This window comes from Delphinapterus leucas, chromosome 1, assembly GCF_059928025.1.
Source record: "Delphinapterus leucas isolate spDelLeu-1000000601 "Yukka" chromosome 1, BTC_Dleu_Yukka2, whole genome shotgun sequence".
NCBI lineage: Eukaryota > Metazoa > Chordata > Mammalia > Artiodactyla > Monodontidae > Delphinapterus > Delphinapterus leucas.
The window spans coordinates 150,298,718-150,320,386 of record NC_143129.1 but is presented as its reverse complement, the minus strand read 5'-3'; the positions used below and the strand labels follow the sequence as shown (position 1 = coordinate 150,320,386).

The following is a 21,669-nucleotide window of genomic DNA, read 5'->3' as shown; positions in this document are numbered from 1 at the left end:
GGTTTGAACCCAGACTGTCTCACTTCAAAGCCTATCTCCTTTCAGCTCTCTAAATCTTCCTCCTTGATACTCAAGGAAGCGACCTGGGGGAGGGGGTCATTTAACCAATTCTCCCATAGGACAGGATTTCATTCCAGAATATCCACCTCCCCTGACAGGGAGCTCATCACTATGCTTAGAAGCCCTTTCCATCGTTCATCCACTCTCTCGGCTATTATTATATTCCTCCCACCAACCGCTTTGAATTTCACTCTCTGGACCTAATTTTGCTTTCTGGGCCTCAAAGAACAGGTCTGATTCTTCTTCTAGTGGGGCAAAACTCAGACATTCAAAACTACCAAAATATCATCTCATGCAAATCTTTTCTTCTCCTGCTTATATATTTAGCTGTCCTATCCTACTACGTCTCACCAATGAGCTCAGAGGAAAAAGTAGTTGCTGTGTAGTTAGAAGAAACAAAAACAGGCTTAGATCTGGGATACAAAGACCTCGCTCCTTGTTTGATTTCCAGGACACCCATCTCTCCTGGTTATCACTTGATTCTTAGTCCATCTCTGGCTGCTTCTCCCCAGTCACCTTTTTGGGCTCTTCCTCTTCAGCTGTGCCCTTAAAAGCTGGTGTTCTAAAGAGTTCTGCATGATTCGCTTACTCTGCCCCCTCTCCCTCTGTGAAACCACCACTTCCATGGCTAATGACTTCCACATTGGGACCTTCAGCCCAACTTCAGAGCACTCTCCTGAACCTTGGGCCACGTGCCTAATCACTCTCCTGGAGTATCTGCCCAGATATCCCATGGGCCCCCAAGATTCACCTTGCCTCAGACTGAACTCAATATCTCCTCTTCCAACCAACTACTTTTCTAATGCTCCCCACGGAGGGAGGAGAGCCCAGACCACCACATCACCATCACACACATCACCACAACCAGACAGTTCCCAAGTCCTATGGATTCTCCTTCCTCAATCCACCTCAGAGCCATCACAACCACTGCCACCCTAGTTCGGGTACCATACTTTTCGACTGACCTGACTCACAGTTCTCCAAGAGCTTCATGTGTATGGGAAGACCTTAGCCCACTGCCTGGCACCTACGGCACCCACTAAACAACTGTCTGCGTAGCTCTCTTCTCCCAGGGTAAAATAAGAAGCCTTATCTCACAAGGATGTAGACAGAGTATGTATGTGGTAATTCCTAGCATTGAACCTGGAGCCTGGTGAGTTCTTAATATTTAGTAAACGAGTCCGTGAAGGCAAGAAACAATGCCTATTCCTCCTCCTTTATTTCCCTCCAGTGTAAGACTGACCACCTAGTGTAACTTAATACCTGGGGAACTTAAATGAACCAGAGAAAAGCTCTTCAGGGTATGTATGCTTTTCCAGTAAGCATTTTAAAATGAAGAGTACACACATCTTCTCTCTCTAAGGAGCTTATAAGACAAAGCAGGTAGGCACAGTGGAAAGAGAATAAATCTTGAAGTCAAAGATCTAAGTTTGAATTCTACTTTTCTGGTGCGTTTTTTAAAAATAAACACCAGTGTGCTCTTGAATGACAAGAAAACACACCAAAGAGCAAGACCTGAGCTTGCCTGGGGCAATTTCTTCTTTCATCCTGTGAACCAGAACTCTGAAATACTCAGCAACACATACTATTTAGTTGTAACAAATATGTGGTTCTTAAACATGACAAATCACATCAGACGGGACCTTACATGGTTAACATTTCAGTAGAATCTGCAACAGATGACAGCAGGCAAGTTCCAATCTTCGCTCCAACGTACATCAGGAGAACATGTCAAAACCTAAATTAAAAGTCTTCACTCACTTAAAAAAAAAAAAAAAGAATCCTTTTGTTGGCAGTCTCCCACTGATGACATGCAACAATCTTTGCATATGAAATCGGCTACTCCCCTGCTTCACTGCTAACTTTGTAGAAGTTCCAAAGCATTTCTGGAGCAAGTGATCCATTTGGACCAACAATGCCAAGCTGGGACCTGAGCCCTGAATGAGCTAAAATTACCAAAGCAAGAAGAACGTGGCTTTGGAAGCGATTTCCCCCAAGTGTGGGGTTTCTTCTAGTCAAGGGAGTGATAAAGAATGTTGACTTTTTCCAGGTGAACAAAGTTGAAGGAAACCTCCAAAACTCACTGCAGGTTTCTGTTCTGAAAAACAAGTTGCTGCTACAGGGGCTCCTGTCCTCCCTACTTCTTCTCCCCAAGCATAACAAATGCACCTGTCTTCCCCAAGTTGGTGAGTTCCACTTGGGCTGACTGGAGTGGACTACGTGCTGGGCACTATGGATGCAGAGAGAAGGAAGGCAGGCCCCTGTCCTGGAGGAGTTCACTGTCTGGTAGGAAGACAGACCTATTCACGACTAACCAAAACAAGACACAGAATGCTAAAGATAAGTGAGGAACAGCAAAGTAAAAGGAGAGCTCCGAGGAAGGAGAGTTTCCCTTGCGGACTGAGGGTGGAACAGGGAGCTGCCAACGCATCTGTCCACTCCTCTGTGGCATTCGTCCTCAGCTCACGGGACTGCAGGCATGTCACGTGTCTGCCTTCTCCACTGAAGGGGAGCTCCATGGGCAGAGGCCCCATCTCACACAATGATTAATCCATCCTCGTTGGCTCAAAGGAGTGCCTGAGGGAGTGTTCTCAAGACGGCATGAAGTACCGCAGGCCTGGGGGAAGCTGGAGAAATGGGGTTGGTCTGGGGCTGCTATGAACGCCCCGGCTGAGAAGCTTAAGTTTTATTCAGTAGGCAACAGGGAGCTACAGAAGGTTCTAAGGAGAGAAGTGACTTGACTAAGACTGTATTTTGGAAGATTTTTCTGACAGCAACTTGGAAAACAGATTGAGGCAGGGTAATCAATTAGAAGGCAGATGTGCTGGCTTAGATAAGAGCTGGTGCACGCCTGGATGTGGGCAGTGGTGGTAGAGTTGGAAAGATGTACAAGATAAACCACAAAGCCCACCTAGAATGGGCCCTTTCTCTGTGCTGCCCTGGTGCCTGGCTTCCACCTCTATTTAGCACGTACATTGGGCCCTAAGACTACACTCACCCTGAGGATGATGCCCATTTCCTCTCTGTCATTCTGCCCGGACAGAAACCCTACATGGCAGGGCCTGAAAAGGTAACTTTTGTTTCGCCTGGATTGTGCTGTCATTTCAGTCCCAGGACCTCAGACCTGCGAGTGCACTGGAGCATTCGCTTATTACAGCACCGGGCCTGGTGTATAGGAAGTAGAAGGGGGACATTTGACAACAAAAGGAATTTAGCACACCAAATAATAATAACATAGCCAAAGTGCCTGGATAGAATGGCATAGAATTTTAAGACTCTGAGCTGAGAAAAACCAGTTGTGGCCCCATAAAAAAACCATAAATTCAATACCATGAGCCCCAGTAGCAGACTGGATTGCAGTTAGATAATGGTAAGCTCTCCAAAAGGGTTGTTCTCATTTTCAACACGCTGTCTGGCAAATAAATGAGAGTGACGAAGGAGACCACATCCAAAGGTGAGCCACATCTTGAGTTACGTGGACCATGGAGGATGGGAGCTCTTCTGAGATTTCCTGAGGAAAATGACAACTTAGCAGAGAGGAAAGTGCGTGTGCTCTGTAGGAGGGAGGCTGGTGAGAGGGGAAGAACAGAAGGGGCTGGAAAACTCAGCATCTAAAACTGTTCCTGGGCTCGAAAACTTGACTTGAACTGTCAGCTTCACAGACAGTTCTTCTCTTGCCTTTCATTCCTTCCAAGCCTGCTGTGTGGCTGACGAGAACATCAGCTACTTTACAAAGGAGATTTCCAAGTGGGGGCCTGGCACTGCAAGACCTCGGTTTCAAGTCTGGCTTTGTCACTTGTTAGCTATACAGCTGGAGAGGAGTCTCTGAGACTCAGTTGTCCTCATCTACACAATGGAAATAGTAACAACGGCAATCTCTACCAACAGGGTCCCGGGGAGGACTAACAGACATAATGCACAGGCACAAAGTAAGACTGTCAGTAAAGGTGTGTTTGTTTTCTCCCCTTGAACTGAAATCAAGGCTATATACTGGGTCTGACACACATGGAAACCATGATGTAGACCAGCATATGCTGGAAAATGCAAAGTCCCAAAGCAGCTGGCTTTGACATTTCCTGGATACAAGAAGAGGTACACCTGAAGACAGCTCTGAGTTGGCCTGGGCAAACGGTAAAGTACCGCGCTTCTCACCAAAAGCCATAAAACGGCCCCGAACTGCTCCTGAAGCTATGCTTTTGGCGCCAGAGAGGGATTAATTACTCATGGCTGATGCACAAAAACATAGCTATCTCTGCCTCCCGCTTGAGGGCTTGCCGCCTCACATCTGGTCCCACAGCACCGTGGTATTCACAACTAGGAGATGCCAGAAGATGAGCTCCTTAAGACGAAGTCACTGCAAGAAATTCTCGGAGCCACCACATCCAAGATGGGGTTTCAAGACACATGGGAGAGTTCTTCCAGGACAAATGAATTCCCACACCTACCCTGGCCCTTCCAGTCAGGTCTGGAGCCAGGACAGTGGCTCCAATTTAAAAGCTAACCAGCTGATTGGAATTCTAAATGTGGCCTAGTCAACGGCAAGTTGTTTCTTTTTCTTCCCCTTGCTCTTCTCAAGAAAAACACCTGAAGAGAGGTGGAGGAAAGTGCTTTTCAACTCACTTTGCTCAGACTGGGGCCACGCTTCTTCTCTGGATCTACTCTGCCAATTTCCAGATGTTGCCTAGGTCTGTTTGTGTGTGTGTGTTATTTTAATTGTCTGTTTTCAATAACCCTAGAGATTTATCAACATTCCAACTTGGAGGATGAATAGTCTACAGATTCAAGATTCATGGTCCTCACACCAATAATTACGTGTGTCTTACTGAAGAAGACTTTTGTCAATTTCCAAACTCAGAGTCTGTGGGGGCTGCCATCTGCCTCAGCAGCCTCTCTGCGGTGCCTGAAGAGCAAAGCACAGTGGTGATGTTTACTGCATGAATAAGTGGATGCAGGGACAATCTCTAAAAGAGGAAAGCAGCTATTACACACTAAAACACCTACCTACCACTGACTCCTTCTGACCACATCACTCCCCGCCTCCTAGGGCCCTTCCAGATGTAGGAGTATAATAGAATCATTAAGAGCATGCTTTCTCTTCTTCTAGCCAAGGGGAAGCTAAGGTTACAACCTACCTATAACCTCCTCAGGCCTATACTGTACTCTTGGGGAAAAATCTCCTAATCCCTTCCTTCAGGTAATTAAAAGCAAGCAAACAAATGAAATAAAACCTAATCCGCTACAAAGGTTTCCCTTTTCTACATACTTTCCTTCATTCTGTTCTTCTGGCCCCAGGCATGCCCTGGTGTTGTGGGGGGGGGGGCGGTCTATACCACTGTGCCCCAGGGCTTGCCAGAGAGGTGGTCAGGACACAGTCTGTCCACAAGGGCCCCAGGTGCTCATAGGGTTCCAGTTCTTCTTTCACTCCTCAACTCTGGCAAACCTACTTTCCAGAGGCAACAGGAGGTGATGGAAAGGAACTTTTCATGAACCACAGCTCTAAGCTACTGCTAATTTGCCATGGGACCCCAGGAAAGTCACTTCTCTGTTTCAAGCCACAGTTTCCTTATTTGCCAAATTTAAATATGATACATGCTGAATTCATCTCTTAAGGAAAGCTAAGGAAGTTGGAAAAAATAGGAAAGGTCTCAAACTACAAAATGCTAGCAATGTCTCCTAACCCCTGGTCTTCTCTTCCAACCGGAGGGCAGGGTGGTTTACTGTCTCTGTCCACTCTGAGGTACACCCTCCTTACCAGCAACAGCTAAAAGGCTGCTCCCCAAAATGGAAGTGATACTTTCCTCATCCACTCATATCTGTACCCAAGCCTCCTAAAACTAGCTGGGAAAGAGGATCCACTGACTTTACAAAGGAAAAGGTGCCTCAGCACGGCAGAAAGAACCTGGTGAAGGAGGCTAGAGGGCTGGCTTCTAGTCCTACCACCAAGTGAGCCTCAGGATCCTCACCTGTCAGGTGGGGATGAGATCACCTGCCTTGCCTATTTCTCAGGGCCCTGGGAAAGCAAGAATGGGAGGTCTGGTCTTATCCTGACCTAGAAACTCTTTCCTGGCCCTCAGCTCTCACTCAGAGAGCCTTCTGGGAGATTCAGTAGGGGTGTGGGGTCTGAAGGATGCTAAAGTGCCACTACTGCTTTACCTCTGCCACCTAGCCAGGGAGGGGCAGGAGAGAGTGGCACCCAGTACCCAGTGATCGAGGCCTCTTCATCCTGTCCAATGATGGCCCGAATGAGACAAGGATGTCATAGCTTCCCTCTGTAAAGAGGGACTCCCACCTGGCAGGGTCTGACAATATCAAGCCTTGCCTCTCACTCCCAGGCGGTACTAAGGGCCTTAAAGGGAGAGACAGACAGCTAGAGAAACTTGAGGAGACAGAAGGCGCAGAGAGGAAAGGAACTGAGAGAGAGGTAAAGAGAAGGTGAGAGACAGAAAAATGAAGGTACAAACAGGCGGGGAGAGAACAGGAAAGTGAGGGAGCCGAGAAAAGACAAACAGAAAGAGTAGGAAAGACACAGCGATGAAGACAGACTGACAGCGCGGGAGGTGTCAGGGAGGCGGGGAAGACAAAGGGGACCATCTCGTATTTTTAACTGGTCTGGCCTTCTAGAGACACCCCGTCCCCTAAAGAAAAGCCTACGGGACAGGAGAAGGGGGCCGGAACAAGCAGCGGCTCCCCCCGGCCCCCTCCCCGGCTCCCGGTCCCCGCCCGGCCCCCGAGTCCCTCCCGGACCGCTCGCTCACCTGCCAGCGCCAAGATCTGGGCCTTGTGGAGCAGCAGCGCGCCCCAGTCGCGGGGGGCGCGCGGGGGGCTCTCGGGCCCGGCGCCCAGTTCTTCCGGGCCCCGGTACACGGCGTACACCTTCTGGTTGTCAAAATCCAGCCGCGAGCGGGGGCTGAAGTCGCGCACGCACGACACAGGCAGCGCGTAGCAGACGTTGTCCTCCAGGAACCGCACAAAGGCGTACATGGTGGGCGCCGGGGGCGGGCCCCGGTCGGCCGGTCAGCCCGCGGGGCGGGCGCGGAGGTGGGGAGCCGGCGGGGGGCGCGAGCCGCGCGGCCGGGCCGGGGGGCGGGGGCGGCTCCCGGGACCCGGGCTCCCCCCGCTGTTATTGTTCCTGAAAGCACCGCTCTGCCAATCGGCTGCTCTCGCCTGGGCGCGGAACCTGGAGGGAGGGGGGCGGGGGGCGGAGGAGGGGGTTTGGAAGCGCACCGCCACTCGCGAAGTCAGACCCGAGCAATCACAGCCGGAGCGCGATTCGCCGAGGGAGGGGAAAGGGCAGAGACGCTAAATCGCGATAATGATAATAACAATAGCCTTGCAGGAAAAAAATGCATTGACTAATATTCAAAGTCGCGCCGCGTGCAGGATTTGTGGCTTCAACGGTCGCGCTACAAAACAAACTGCATTGCAACAAAACTGCACTGCACAGGAGAGGAGAGTGTGAGAGAATAAATGCAGGGCAGGGGGCAATCTTGTTTGGATTCCTAAGTGTAAACTTGCACTTGCAAGACAGCAGAATTTTGGAGTGCATCAAATAATTGAAACCGCTCCTCTCAACCCCTTTAGTTCATTGTTTTTTTCTTTCTGGCAAAAACCGCCAGCTCCCCTGTGGGGAGGGTCAGTCAGCCAGAAATGTTCCCCCTGTGCTGCCAAACTAGTTCTGACCAGAAACTGGGGCTTATCTGGGATTTCCAGTTGGACCAGCTGGCTGGGGCAGTGGAGTGTTTGTCAAGGGCCCCTCTCAGCTGGAGGAAGCAGTGTAGCTTTTCTCCCCTGTAGTCTTCCCCCAGTGAAGCACCCCTCCACAGAATGCCTGTCACTGAACTGGGACCAGTTGGAATGAGCAGGGAGCGGAGGGGTGGTCGTGGTCGGAAGAAGGCAAACCCAGGGCTAGCTGGGCGTTTCTGGAGCACCTCGAGGGGTTCTGACTGGGCTATGTGTCATAGGAACCCCATCCTACATTAGAGGGGGTCAGCATCCTTGCACTGACGCCTCTGAGAGGGTGGGCTTTGTATCAGATATGACTACTTATATTCCTGGCACCTGATAGGGGCTCAGTGAATTTGGGGTGAAAAATAATAATAAATAAAAATCCACATTCAGTCACACCCATACTTTTATTCAAGCGACCAATATACACTGGGTATGCGCTACATGCCAGATTCTGGGCAAAAGGCTGGTGGTAGAGAGATGAACAGACAGCACAAACACCTGGATCTCTTGTGGTGTAAGACAGTGTGCCAGAACTTGAGTCTCAGTGTTGGATTCCTGTGCCCAAATTAGGTTACTATATGAATAACACACCTTCTCTGTCCTGGAAACCCTTACAATCTGGTCTGAAAGTATTAAAAAAGTGTAAGTAAGTAATTATGTTATGGTGAGAAAAGTGTTCTCATAGAGGAATGCTGAATTGAGGTGGCAGGCTGAATTAAATGTTATATTTTTTTAAAAATTCATTTTAATGAACTCAACCTGTAAGAAAAAGACAAAATAAATGTGCCAAAATGTTGTTTCTTAGTAGTGGTGGGTGATTTTATTCTCCTTTGTGTGTTTATATAACTATTTTCCACAATAAGCAGGGATTACTTTATAATCAGAAAGCATTACACGTTATTTTTTTTAAAAAGCGCTGGGCTCACATTTCATATCAGCTACACTAATGATTAAGTAGATAAACCAAAACCCTCCAGATTATTTCACTGTGATTTGGGGAGGGCCATCAACATGCAGCTCCCAGATCCAAACATACAGGTCAGATCTAGTTCCCTTCAACTTAGCCTCTGGCATATATGCAGTGACAGCCAGTTATGAACACATGTTGTCCTGATACAGATGTTGAACCTTTGTTGCCCCACATACTTGTGGACAAAAGAGGAGCCACACTGAATTGTTCCAGCAGGTTTATCTTCATGATTATGATTTCTTTGGACTGATCTTACATGAGTTTTTATTTTAAGAATACATTCCTACGGTGGTCAAGGGGAAGTAATGTGTAGCAAGACTTCTGATAATTCGCAAGATGAGTCGTGCAGAGTTGGCCATATTTAATGAAATACCATGAAGCTCCAAACTCTGTTTGCGAAATAATTTCAGGTAGCACCATGGCCAACCTCCTAGCCCATCTAAATGAGAGTGACCTCAAAATACATTACCAATCTCATCTCTACCACCTTCCTGCACACAGTACACTCCAGAAACATTACACTATTTGACATTTCCCGAGAGAGCATGTTTTATCAGGTCTCAAGCCTTTGTGCTTGGTTCTGCCCTCATCCTGGGAAGTTCTTCCTCCTGGAGTGCACAGTGACCTCAGCCTCCCCTGAAGGCCAGCTCAGATGTCACCTCCTCTCTGAAGCTTCCCCAACCAGCCGCTCTCCTCAAGCACAGGCAGTTTCTTTCTACTATTTTGTCCCAGCACCTTTTATCTTCCCTCATTAGAATGAGCTCTTTGAGGGGGGACAAAAAAGCCGTGTAACCTCAGCATCCCAGGATCCTAGCACAGGGCTGGGGAGAAAATGCTTATAAAACAAATGCAATAAAGAAAGACACAGCATGAATAACAAACCTCTTGCGTGGTTTTTCTGAACATTTGTCCCTTCTTTTCAGAGTTGGGGCTGAATCCCAGCTCTGTCTTTCCCATTCCTGGTGATCAAAGTGCAGATCACTGAGTCTACTTCTTGTGAGACAGACACATCCATGAACATATTAAGTATCACTGCACCCTCAGGTTCAAACAAATTCTCCATCCAAGTCAGTGTAAATCGTTCTCATAAGGGGGCAGTTCCATTTTCCAAGAACCCAGAAAGAAGAAAAGAACAAATAATGACATGGATGCCAACAGAGTAAACACGGACTCAATTCACCTTGCATGTAGGTGCACAGAATGGATTCTAGAGAAGCAACGGCATGTACAAGATACTCAAAGAGACACACTTCAGCAGCCTAAGGGCAACAGAAAGACACCCAGAGTTCCTGCTTTCTGTGTGTGTCACACAGTCAGTCTTTTAACACAGCTTCTAGAGAACCTACTAAGTGTGCCTCCTCTGTCCTAGTGAAAACCGGAGTCAAAGTACCTCTTTGATCCAGAGACTGTTGCTCCAGGCTTTACACATACCAGAAACTAAAGCTGTTGATGGATGATTCATTGATTGGCACACAAAGACAGTTCAAAAGTACAGATTTCATACTTAAAGAGGTGGCTAAAGATGTCAAGTTCAACCAGATCACAGTTGAACCCCCTCTTCAATATTCCTGCCAAGTGTTCATCCAGATGCTTCTTATATAGTTCTAATGTTAGGAAGTTTACCAGCACGCCTTATCTTTGGGACACTACTGACTGTTAGAAAGGTCTTTCATACCTACACTGAGGAAGAAGCTTTCACCTTGTAGCTGTCATACTAGGTTCACCACCAAGAGTCTCATGCCAGCCCATCAGATATGGAAGAACTGGGGATCCTATCTCATTAGGATCTTGTTTATCTTCTGCCCAGACATCTTCACTTCCTTCACCTATCTCTCCTCATATGACCTGGTTTCAGTGATGATCATTGTGATATCTACTTTTCCTTCAAAGTTTACTTACAAACCAAGCATGCCAGGCAACAAATATATATGATTTCAATTAATTTCACACTGAACCCTTGAAGTGGGTATTATAAACCCCATGATAGAGTTAAGAAAATTAACAAAGCAGTCTGGCTCTGGGGAATCCTGGAAGGCCTGTGGTCATATTTGCATTTTAGACATTTTAGACTAGAAGCAGTGTGGGGTAAGGATTGGGGGGAAGCAAGACTGGGGTGTGGGAGGCCTGTGATGAGGTTGACTGTCCTCTCCCTGCCCCTCCCCTAACTCCCTCTTTCTACCAGCCAGATGTACTTTGCCTCTTGTCCAAGTCATTTTAATGGAGCAGAAAATGTACACATATGGGGCAGGTTTGCAACTGTGTCTGCATTGCACTTTCCTGTTGAGTTTTGCAGAGCCTTGGGTTAATGTCAAGCTCCTTCAGCTTAGCCAGCTGAAGCATGATCAGGGGCAGCAGGGGGACTTATGTTTCATATTACTGCATGGAATTCTCAGTGTACTTTGTAAAACTATTTTAAGGAGACCTGGTTTCTGTGAGTTTTTAAAGCAACTGGAGCGTGTCTTTTCAACCTCTCTGCTAATGATTGACCACATTTTTTCATGATTTTGCCTTTTTTCCCTGTGATATTTAATTTGACTTTTTAAGTATTTGCTTTTTAAATTTTTTATTTTTTATTTTTATTCTGCCCAGAAAAGCAACTTGCTGTGCTATGAGCTCAGGGCTATTGTCTTCTCAGGCTGATTCAAGGAAGGAATGTTGATACATGGCCAGGAGGATCTGGGACTGTTGGGAGGCCCATGCTGGGCATTACCCTGAACTGCTATCACCCAAAGGCAGTGGCATCAACCCAGTATATCTGTGTGAACTCCTGATAATGAAATCTGGTTGACTCTGGTGGTGGGGTTTTGGGCAGGGGAGGAGAGGGCAGGAGACAGGGGGAAGGAAGAGAGGAGTTGCTCATTGAGTACAACCTCAAAGCCCAGTGAACACTGCCTGGAGTTAGAGGGAATGCCAACTTGTCATGTAGGCAACCACCTGGAGGGCCAAAGGAATATGGGCTTTGGAATCAGGCCAAGGATTAAATCCTGACTTTGCCACATTTTTGCTGTAACTTTGGGCAAGACACTTTGCCTCCCTGAGACTCAGTTTGCTTACACATAAAATGAGGCTAATGATATGTATCTTCTGAATGTATTATGAGATTTGGGGCAGGAGTTTTTACCCTCTCTGTGTATCAGAACCACCTGGGGAACTCAAAAAAATATCCCACTCCCAGGTCCTATCCCCTAAGATCCTGATTCAATTCGTCTGGGGACGGGACCTGGGAAATGATTTTGTTTTTTAATTCCCAGATTATTCTAACATCAGACCAGTTGAGCACCTCTGAGTTGGAAGATTTTAAGGTAACATGGCAGTCACATAAGAATTGCTCAACCGGGGCTTCCCTGGTGGCGCAGTGTTTAAGAATAGCCTGCCAATGCAGGGCACACGGGTTCGAGCCCTAGTCCAGGAAGATCCCACATGCTGCGGAGCAACTAATCCTGTGTGCCCCAACTATTGAGCCTGCACTCTAGAGCCCGTGAGCCACAACTACTGAGCCCACGTGCCACAACTACTGAAGCCCACATACCTAGAGCCCATGCTCCGCAACAAGAGAAGCCACCATAATGAGAATCCTGTGCATAGCAACGAAGAGTAGGCCCTGCTTGAAACAACAAGAGAAAGGCCACGTGCGGCAACGAAGACCCAACGCAACTAAAAATAAAATAAATAAAAATAATTTAAAAAAAGAAAAAAAGCATTGCTCAACAAATCCTAGATATTATTTTCAGGGTAAATATACAGGGCTCTGAAATGTCTATGTAACCTCTCTTGGGCACAATAATTTCTTTGTTTGAAAAATGACATACCAGTGTGAAGTGAAGACAGTATATTGTAGTCTTAGGTCCCATATACAAATCCTGGCCTAATAAGTAAGGTTATTTTTACTAAGTGTGGCCATGGACAAGTTTCTTAGTCCCTCCAAGCCTCACTTTTTTCATGGAAATATTAATACAGCTTCATAGGGCTGTTATGAGAATTAACACTTTAATAATCCACATAAAATGCTTGGCACAGTGCCTGACAATATACGATAGTTCCTATTACTATTGTTATTATCGTTACTATTACTAGAGCTCTTATCCCCATGCTGAAAGATGCCTAATAAATGTTTACTGAGTCACATTGGATATAATGAGCTAAACTATGCTGATGATCATCCAACAAGCACTCCACAACGCTTCCACGCCAGTGCCATCCCCTTTAAACCAGAGCCTGTGGGCACGGGTGGCAGTCACCAAAGGAGTTCCCAGATCTCACATGTTCAAACGTCTCTGAGGCTACAGGCCTTGCCTAAACCTGCAGCAAACACTTCCAAGATAATGTGTTTGGAGCCATTCATTCTTTCAAATTGACTTTTTGAGTATTTTCTTAGAAGAAAAAAAAACTTGTATGTATTATATAAAATGTAACATGCAGACGCGTTTACGGCAGTCTGAAGCCTTGTGAACGCCTGATCAAGCAGTCAACACAATGGTCAAGTTCAACCAATCAGACCTCTGCTATATTTTGATCTCCTGTGGGTCACACTCTGGAGCTGGTTACACGGATGATCTGAATCCAGGCATCTTAGTCTAGTTGTGTGTGTACTCCACATAAGCAACACAAAGCAAAAGAATTCCCCATGGTTGAAGACCAAAAGAAATTTATGAATAGAAGAGAAAGAAGAAATGCTGTCACAAGGGAAGAGCATTTGAATTGGTGTTGAAAAACAAAGAAATTGGCCTACCTGGGACTTCCCTGGTGGCGCACTGGTTAAGAATCCGTCTGCCAATGCAGGGGACACGGGTTCGAGCCCTGCTCCGGGAAGATCCCACATGCTGTGGAGCAACTAAGCCCATGCGCCACAACTACTGAGCCTGCGCTCTGTAGCCCACGAGCCACAGCTACTGAGCCCATGTGCCACAACTACTGAAGCCCGCACACCTAGAGCCCATGCTCCGCAACAAGAGAAGCCACTGCAGTGATAAGCCTGCGCAATGCAACGAAGAGTAGCCCTCACTCGCCGCAATTAGAGAAAGCCCCCGCGCAGTAACGAAGACCCAACACAGCCAAAAATAAATAAATAAATAAATAAATAACTTTAAAAACAAAAAAAAATTGGGACTTCCGTGGTGGTGCAGTGGTTGAGAGTCCGCCTGCCGGATGCGGGGGACACGGGTTTGTGCCCCGGTCCGGGAAGATCCCACATGCCGCGGAGCGGCTGGGCCCGTGAGCCATGGCCGCGGAGCCTGTACGTCCGGAGCCTGTACGTGCTCTGCGACGGGAGAGGCTGCAACAGTGACAGGCCCGTGTACCACAAAAAAAATAATAATAATTGGCCTGCCTGGGAAGGATGCAACTTGCCTCAACTATGAATTTCAATTAGGGGACTATTAGTTTTAGAAGCTGCCTCTGGTTTCCCTTATTAAATTAACTCATTCTGTTATTTTTCAGCTGAAATGTCACTTCCCTAGGAAAGGCCTGCCTGGCTTGTTCTTCCCAGCCCCCTCCACAGACTAGCTCAGGAACCTGCTACCTATTTCCACAGCTTCTTATATTTTTCTTCATGGAACTTATCGTAGTATATAACATATATTTATTCTATTATTGTGTGTCTCTGCCACTAGATTGAAAGCTCCACCAGAGAAGAGACCCTATCTTTCTTCTTCACCACTGTATCCTAGCACTTAGCCTGTCACAAGGCAGACCCTAAACAAACACTTGCTGAATGAATGCATGTCTGAAACATAGACCCTGGAGAAGAGAGAAGCCCCCAAAGGTGAGGAGGGAAAGGTGTTCCAAGGGCCTTGTTTTGTTCCTCTGAGTCTTACCTTTCCCTTGTGAGTGTCTCTCTGTTTCTGGGCTCCCACCATGTCTAGCTGCCATAATCTGGCCCCCAAAACAATAAAACCCCTTTTGTAGTTTTCCCTTAGAGCGACTAGACAGGTTGACATTTTCAAAATGGTTTTCTAAATACACGGAGAGAAAAAATTGCAAATAATTACAGAAAAATAGTCACGTGGACAATCATAAATAGTTGACATCCACTGGAACCAACAATAATGTAATAGCATCAGGAACCTCACTGACATAGTCCCTGGCCTTCCCAGGACACAAGATGGTGGTTTTGCCTCATCCTATAAGGCTAGACTTTCTTCTTACCCTGCTGTTGGCTGGATGTCACTGACTCTAACCCCCTACTCAGGGGTAACCCTGACTCACTCTAGTCTTCTGATGATTCCAACATGATCTGGGAGGTAACAGGGCAACTTTCCTTCAAAGACCACATGCTAGTTCTCTGGTTACGACCTCTGCTCATCTCAAGCGCCCATGGCTCAGAATGTCTGCCCTTCAGAGGTCCACAGAGGGCCAGAGTGAACCCCACATTTCCATCCACTCTTAGGCTTTTGTTTGATAACTCTGGGCTGCTATTCTGGGTTAGAGGCACACAACGGAACATTCATTCAGGGAATTAAGTCTTCTCAGAAGCACACAGCAAACCATGAATAATTCTGATTTTCTTAAGAACATATCCTAACCATGCCATAAATTCAGTACAAAATCAGAAGAAAGGAATGAAAACGTAACTAACAATTATTGATTTCTGTGATAGGATGTATACTGGCTGCTTTAGACATATCTCCTTTAATATTTTCAGAACACCCATGAGATTTTATATCTCCATTTTTCTGATGAGGAAACTAAGACTTATAGAGGAGATAGGAGTTGTTTATAGTCATGTGGAAAAGACCTGAACCTCAGGTTCTTGATCCAAAGCCTGGTTTCAAGGGCTGTTTTGATATGGACCTTGCCTCAGAGTTTCCTGGGCAACAAGGAGCTGAATTGATTGTGGAGTTTAATCCCCACTTCCCTTTCTTAGAGGCTTGAATCCTGACTAGAAATCTGAGAACTAGATCTTAGGGGAAAGTCCAATATCTATCTTAGGGTTCCAAGCATCCCTAAACTGAGTAGCTAATGATTCTGAGAATACTGATGATATGACTACTAGGACTACATTATCTGGGGTTTCTGAAACCATGGTTACTTACTCCAGAGACACTGAAGTTTTCAAGAACTCTGAGGTTTCTAACTGCTCAAGCAGATCTCTATATTCCTTTTTTTTTTTTTTTGCGGTATGCGGGTCTCTCACTGCTGCCTCCTCTCCCGCTGCAGAGCACAGGCTCCGGATGCGCAGGCTCAGCGGCCATGGCTTACGGACCCAGCCGCTCCACGGCATGTGGGATCCTCCCTGACCGGGGCACGAACCCATGTCCCCTGCATCGGCAGGCGGACTCCCAACCACTGTGCCACCAGGGAAGCCCGATTTCTATATTCTTACACTCCTTGTTGATGGCCAGGGACAACCTGGGGATTACCTGTTACTGCATGGTCTGGAGGGAGCCTCTTCTGAGCCAGAACAAAAGAGGATCAGAGAGCTCCAGTGAGAGAAGTCTCTGTGAGAAGTGTCACTCCCACCCCATTCTTACCCTGCCATCACTTGGAGGAAAAAGAACAAGAATAGGAATAATAGCCATGAACTTTTGTGGAATGTTTTGTGGAAGGCTTTACGTACATTTCTCATTTAATCCTCAAAGCAATCCTGGGTGGCAGGTACTATTAATATCAGCCTCATTTTAGAGCTGAAGAAACCAAGGCATAGGGATATTAGGTAACTCGCCCAAGGTCACACAGGAGTAAATGCTGGAGCCAGGATTCAGACTCAGACTACCTGACTCTAGAGGCCCAACTATGGACTTCTACCCCAGTTCTGGCTCCCTCTGAGTCTGACTCGTGCCCCACTGAGGGTGATTTGTGCCTTTCTAGCTAGAATGGGGAGATGACGGATCATCCATCCTCAGAAGGTCATATGCTGGTTTTCTAGGGATGTCCAGACCACTTTGATTGGTCCAGGTGAGACCCTGGCAGGCACTATCTCAAAAAACATTCTGGAGCTCATTAATATTTTCATCCTATGTTGTAGTGGATGGGAGTGTACTAGATTCAATCTGCAGTATAAGGATGGCTTTCTTTTATTTACTCAAAATCAGTTTCCTTATTTAGTACCACAATAGGGCCACCTATTATGCCAACCAAAAAAAAAAGCTCTTGACCTCTAAGTTTTTCTATTATAATGGAAAATGACTCACGTATCCAACATGCCACACATTTTTGTTGTTGTTGCTGTTGATAGTTTTTTTCATATATTACTTTAGTGCTGGTGGTGGGTGAATTGATGTGTAGGGCATCAAAACCCCACCTCCCCTCCCTTACTATCAGGAGCACCTTTATTATCATGGAAAATAAGTGGCTAGAATAGAGAAAAAAGAGATAAAGGTGAGGCATTTTTTTTCCCCCTAAAATACAGGATAGACATAAGCAAGACACACCAGGGTATGTGAGACTCTGGATGAAGTGGCCAGAGAGTTTAACTCAACTGTTAGGCAGAGTAAGTCACTGGACAGGCCCCACCCCTCCACCCTGCTAATGCATCCTGCCACTTTGCTGGGCTGTCAGAGGGTCTCCAGTCTTTGAGTTCCGCTTCTGGCTTCGGGACCCACGGTGGAGAGGCAGCCCAGCACAGAAGGGGGTATGAGGCCATAGGAAAAATGAAATGTGCACAGGCTTTAGACCCAGACTTGGGTTCAATTATCGCTCCATCACCGTGGGCAAATTTCTGTCAGGTTTTTCAACTGTCAAATAGAGTCTTATAAGGCTGTCATGGGGTCTAACAGACTACGTGTGTAAAGTGCCTGGCAGGCTCAGTGCCTCACACACAGTAGGTTCCATGAAAACCAGTTGTCTTTTTCATTCTCATCTTCCAAGAGAGTCTCTGTTACCTTTTCCTCTTAGGAGGTCACACGGTAATGACAGGATGGATTGCCAGAAGCCAGGTATTTTGGGACGAAGTATCTTCCCCTCCCTCTTCCCAAAGACTGGGCAGTATTACTGCAGAGATGCCACCCACCATCCTCTTCCTGGCCAACGCTGGGGCAGTATGCCACGTTCAAGAAAGCTGGAACCTTAATAAGATTGGTACTTATAAAGTTTTAGGACTTAGCTGAGTTTGGGGTTTTATTGTCTGCTTTTAAAATTATGTTCAGCTTTTGTACATTTAAAACATGCCTTTGAAATTGTGAAACACAGTGTTCTCAATCATAAAAAAGGATGAATTATGTTATGCTTTTCTGTTCCCATTTCTGGGTTCTTTTTTTGTCTCCTTATATGAATTTTTCTGTGATGTCCTGCCTTATGTCCTAACTCATCTGGAATACTAGCTGTGAAATTCTGGGCAAGATTCTTAACTCCTGTAAGACTGCCTCTCTCATTCATTCATTCATCTACTAATGACTATTTGTTGAGGGTTCATTATATGCCAGAAGCTTTTCTTAATACTTGGGAAACAGCAGAGAACCAGACAGTTTTCTTATCTATAAAATGGGAAACTAAACTTTTAGGATTGTTGAGAAAAGCAAACAAGATAATATATGTAAAAGAGAGGAAGAGGCAAAGAAAAGGACTGAAATTTATTGAGACTCCTGCTCTGTCCCTGCTAATGCTAGGTGCTTCACACGCAGTGCTCATAATAACCTTACAGATGCAGCAGCTGAGGTTCAGAGACGGAAAGTGAGGGCTCAAGTTACACCCTGGATTCAAACCTAGGATGAAGTTCCCACTCCGCTCTGTTGCTTCCTGTGGTCCCTGGCATACGACTTGTCATTTGGTAGGTGTGTTAATTCCCTTACCAATTCCATGTAGAATCTGGGAGGCCGTACTCTTCTTCTTGCTAGCTGATACATCTGATAGCACCAACTGTGATTTGGGTAGGGTAAGGGGTACTTGAATGAAAAATCCAAACCCTGTCCCCTACTTCCTTAGGGGACAAGATGCAAAGAAAACTCATGAAAGGCAGCGGTGTAGGGGGACATATACATTAAGGCTATAAATTTAAATTTGCTGTTGGAACATGCAAACAGTTATTAGTAACTCCAAGTCATCCGGGGAAGGACTCTGTGGTCCTCAGGCATCCAGACTCATCGGCGTAGGAGACAGCTGGGACATGGACTCTTGGCAAGAGAAACATTCTTTTCCCCAAGCCAACCCATCTCTGCTGCTGTGATTTTAAAGATGAAATGATCAAAACTCTATCTCTCTGACTCTTACCCCGCCCCAAGTGGAGGCAGATCTCAATTGCACAAACAACAAGGTACATTTTTCCACTTGAGATGTTCAATGTCCAAGGAAGAAAGCGTCTTCCAGGAAATGTTCACTTAGGGCCTGCACACTTTCAAGAGGCTGAAAGCAGCACAGAAAATGAAATTACCCTGCTTACACTTGGCAAGGGGGCTGCAAAACTGCCCCAAGCTAAACAAGTTGGACATATGCACCATTTTTTCTTCCATCTCTCTGTTTGGACAGGTCACAGCAAGAGCACAAAACAGATTTACCAACATACGAGCCAGATAAGCACCGTCAACATGGTTTTAATTTTTTGAGCAAATCCTTATCTTTAGTATTATGAAAAGGAACGGCCATGCCAGATGGTGCTTGTTGCCACTGAGAAAACCTGTGAGGGTTACCAGAATGAAAAGGTAGACATGGAGGAAGCAAAGAAGAGCTCTGCATGCAAAGAAAGGGAAAAGAAAAAAATCTTTTCCTTGGCATAAAGAAATTTCATCCTGAAGGTTCTTTTTTTTTTTTCTTGGCAGAGTAATAAATACCTTAAAATAGCGTTATAAGACGGAAACAGAATCTATAGAAGCAGGAAACCAAGAATAGTGACTTCAGAGAACTTATAGCCCAAACCTCCCATTATAGAAATGATTAAACTGAAGACAGAGGACAATAATTTACCCAAAGTCAAAAAGTTTTTCTTTGACTAAATCAGTCCTGGAACCCAGCTTCTGGTGGGCCTTTCCTCTGTCCTATATTGCCATGCTCTCTCTTTTGCGGTACGCGGGCCTCTCACTGTTGTGGCCTCTCCCATTGCGGAGCACAGGCTCTGGACGCGCAGGCTCAGCGGCCATGGCTCACAGGCCCAGCTGCTCCGCGGCATGTGGGATCTTCCCGAACCGGGGCACGAAACCATGTCCCCTGCATCGGCAGGCGGACTCTCAACCACTGCGCCACCAGGGAAGCCCTGCCATGCTCTCTCTTGATTACAGGGGAAAGTCTTCAGAAGAAGGTGCTCTCATCCATGCCTATGGCATGAGCTTACCTACTCCTAGAGAACCATACATAATTCATCATTTTCAAGGATTAGCATCATGAAGAAGCCTCTCCTAGTTGGGGCGGGGATGTCCGCTGTCACTTCCATCTGCCCTCTCTGTACTACCCTGTACTCCCCCACCCCCATCAATGGGACTCTCCAACACTCTGGCCAAAGCATGAACCCAACCCATTTTGGGTTAGGTTGCCCTAAGCATAGCTGATGCAGTCTGGACTCCCAAAGAGGCTTGACTGAAACAAAGAGGAAAGAAAAGGCAGCAGAATGATCTGAGCTTTGAAATCAGATAAACCTGAGCTCAAATCCCTGCTCCACAGCCCATTAGCTGTGCAGATCTGAGCAACTCACTTGACTTCTCTGAAGTTTGGTTTCCTTAACTGTGGTGTAGGTTGATTTACCTCCCAGGGTACTTGATAGATACAATTAAATAAGAGAGCATACAGAAAGCATCCGGCCCAGATCTTTGCACACAGTGGACACTGGTGTAAACAAAGCATTAAACAATCTGATTTAGAAAGCACAGGTGTACAGCCAAAACTCAAAAAATATTTCCTGGACCACTTTCTTTGAGCCAGACGCTGTGCTAAGTGTTGAGGCAGAGAGAAACAAGACATGGGCCCTACCCTGCAGGAAATAATTTTTTCTTCAGTGTTATGGGTTGAATTGTGCCCCCCGCCAAGAGCTACGTTGAAGTCCTAACCCCTCATATCTGTGAACGTGACTTTATTTGGAAATAGGGTGTCTGTGAAATCAAGTTAAAACGAGGTCATTAAGGCGTGTCCAATCCAATAGGACTGATGTCCTTCTAAGAAAAGAAAAATGATATGTGAAGACAGAGACACATAGGGATAATGCCATGTGACTACAGAGCAGAGACTGGAGTGATGCAGCTGTAAGCTAAGGAAGGCCAAAGGATGACGGCCACCACCAGAAACTAGGAAGAAGCAGAAACAGAGCCTCAGAGTGAGCATGGCTCTGCTGACACCTTGATTTTGGACTTCTAGCCTCCAGAACAGGGAGAGAATAAATTTCTGTCGTATTAAGCCACCCAGTTTGTGGTACTTTGTTTTGGCAGCCTTAGGAAACGAATACAATTGAGGAGACATCCAGGGGGGCCAATATAATAATTGCAACAGAAGAAGTGGAATAACATTTATTGAGTTCCCTGTGCTGAGTTTGTTACATTTATTCAATTACGTAATCTTGATTAAGCCACGAAGGAAGGCTTCTTGTGAGGCCCAATGCTAATGGAGGCCCAGTGTCTATGTGGAGGTAGATTGTCCAAGGCAATCGACAGTCTGTGGCTGCCTGACTATTCCCTATAGTTGGAGTTGACACCTGAAGGATGGCTAGAAGCTCTGCAGGTATGAGAGGGTAGGGAGGGGAGACACCATTTGGGCTAGAGAGCCCAGCGTGTGCACAAGCATAGAAGTGTGAGCTAGTTTTGGAACTTTCAGGAAACTACAAATATTTAAGCACTGCTTGGAGCACAGTGCCATTTATCTGCCTTCTAGTCTTTCTTCTCCACTTTGATATCCCACAGACACCTCTTATTCAAGATGTCCCAAACTGAACGAGCCCCTTCTTTCGACCCCCATTCATACCTCCTCCTACCTGTTCTCCCTCCTACCCTCCTTGCTCTGGTAAATGGTCCACTTACCCACCCATCCAGCCTGGCTAGACGCCTCAGCGTGCCTGCATACTC

General features: G+C 46.3%; 2 protein-coding genes across 4 annotated transcripts in view; both read right to left on the bottom strand.

Annotated features, from left to right (window-relative positions):
* Positions 1-7,221, bottom strand: part of BEND5 (BEN domain containing 5) — a 47,757-nt gene extending 40,536 nt beyond the window's left edge. Inside the window, exons 1-2 of one of the 3 annotated variants that reach the window (XM_089923049.1) lie at positions 6,816-6,924; positions 1,709-3,571 (exon numbers count right to left, since the gene is read on the bottom strand). Coding sequence is in view for 1 of the 3 variants with exons in the window: in XM_022575644.3 (XP_022431352.1) it covers positions 6,816-7,041 (226 nt within the window). In the remaining 2 variants the exon portion in view is untranslated. Of the gene's footprint in view, positions 1-1,708; positions 3,572-6,815 lie in introns of all 3 variants that reach the window. The other 2 variants (XR_002644821.3, XM_022575644.3) reach the window with 2 other exon arrangements.
* The window catches only part of AGBL4 (AGBL carboxypeptidase 4), a 590,265-nt gene that overhangs the window by 249,538 nt on the left and 319,058 nt on the right, over positions 1-21,669 (bottom strand). The gene's annotated exons all lie outside the window — the stretch shown is intronic.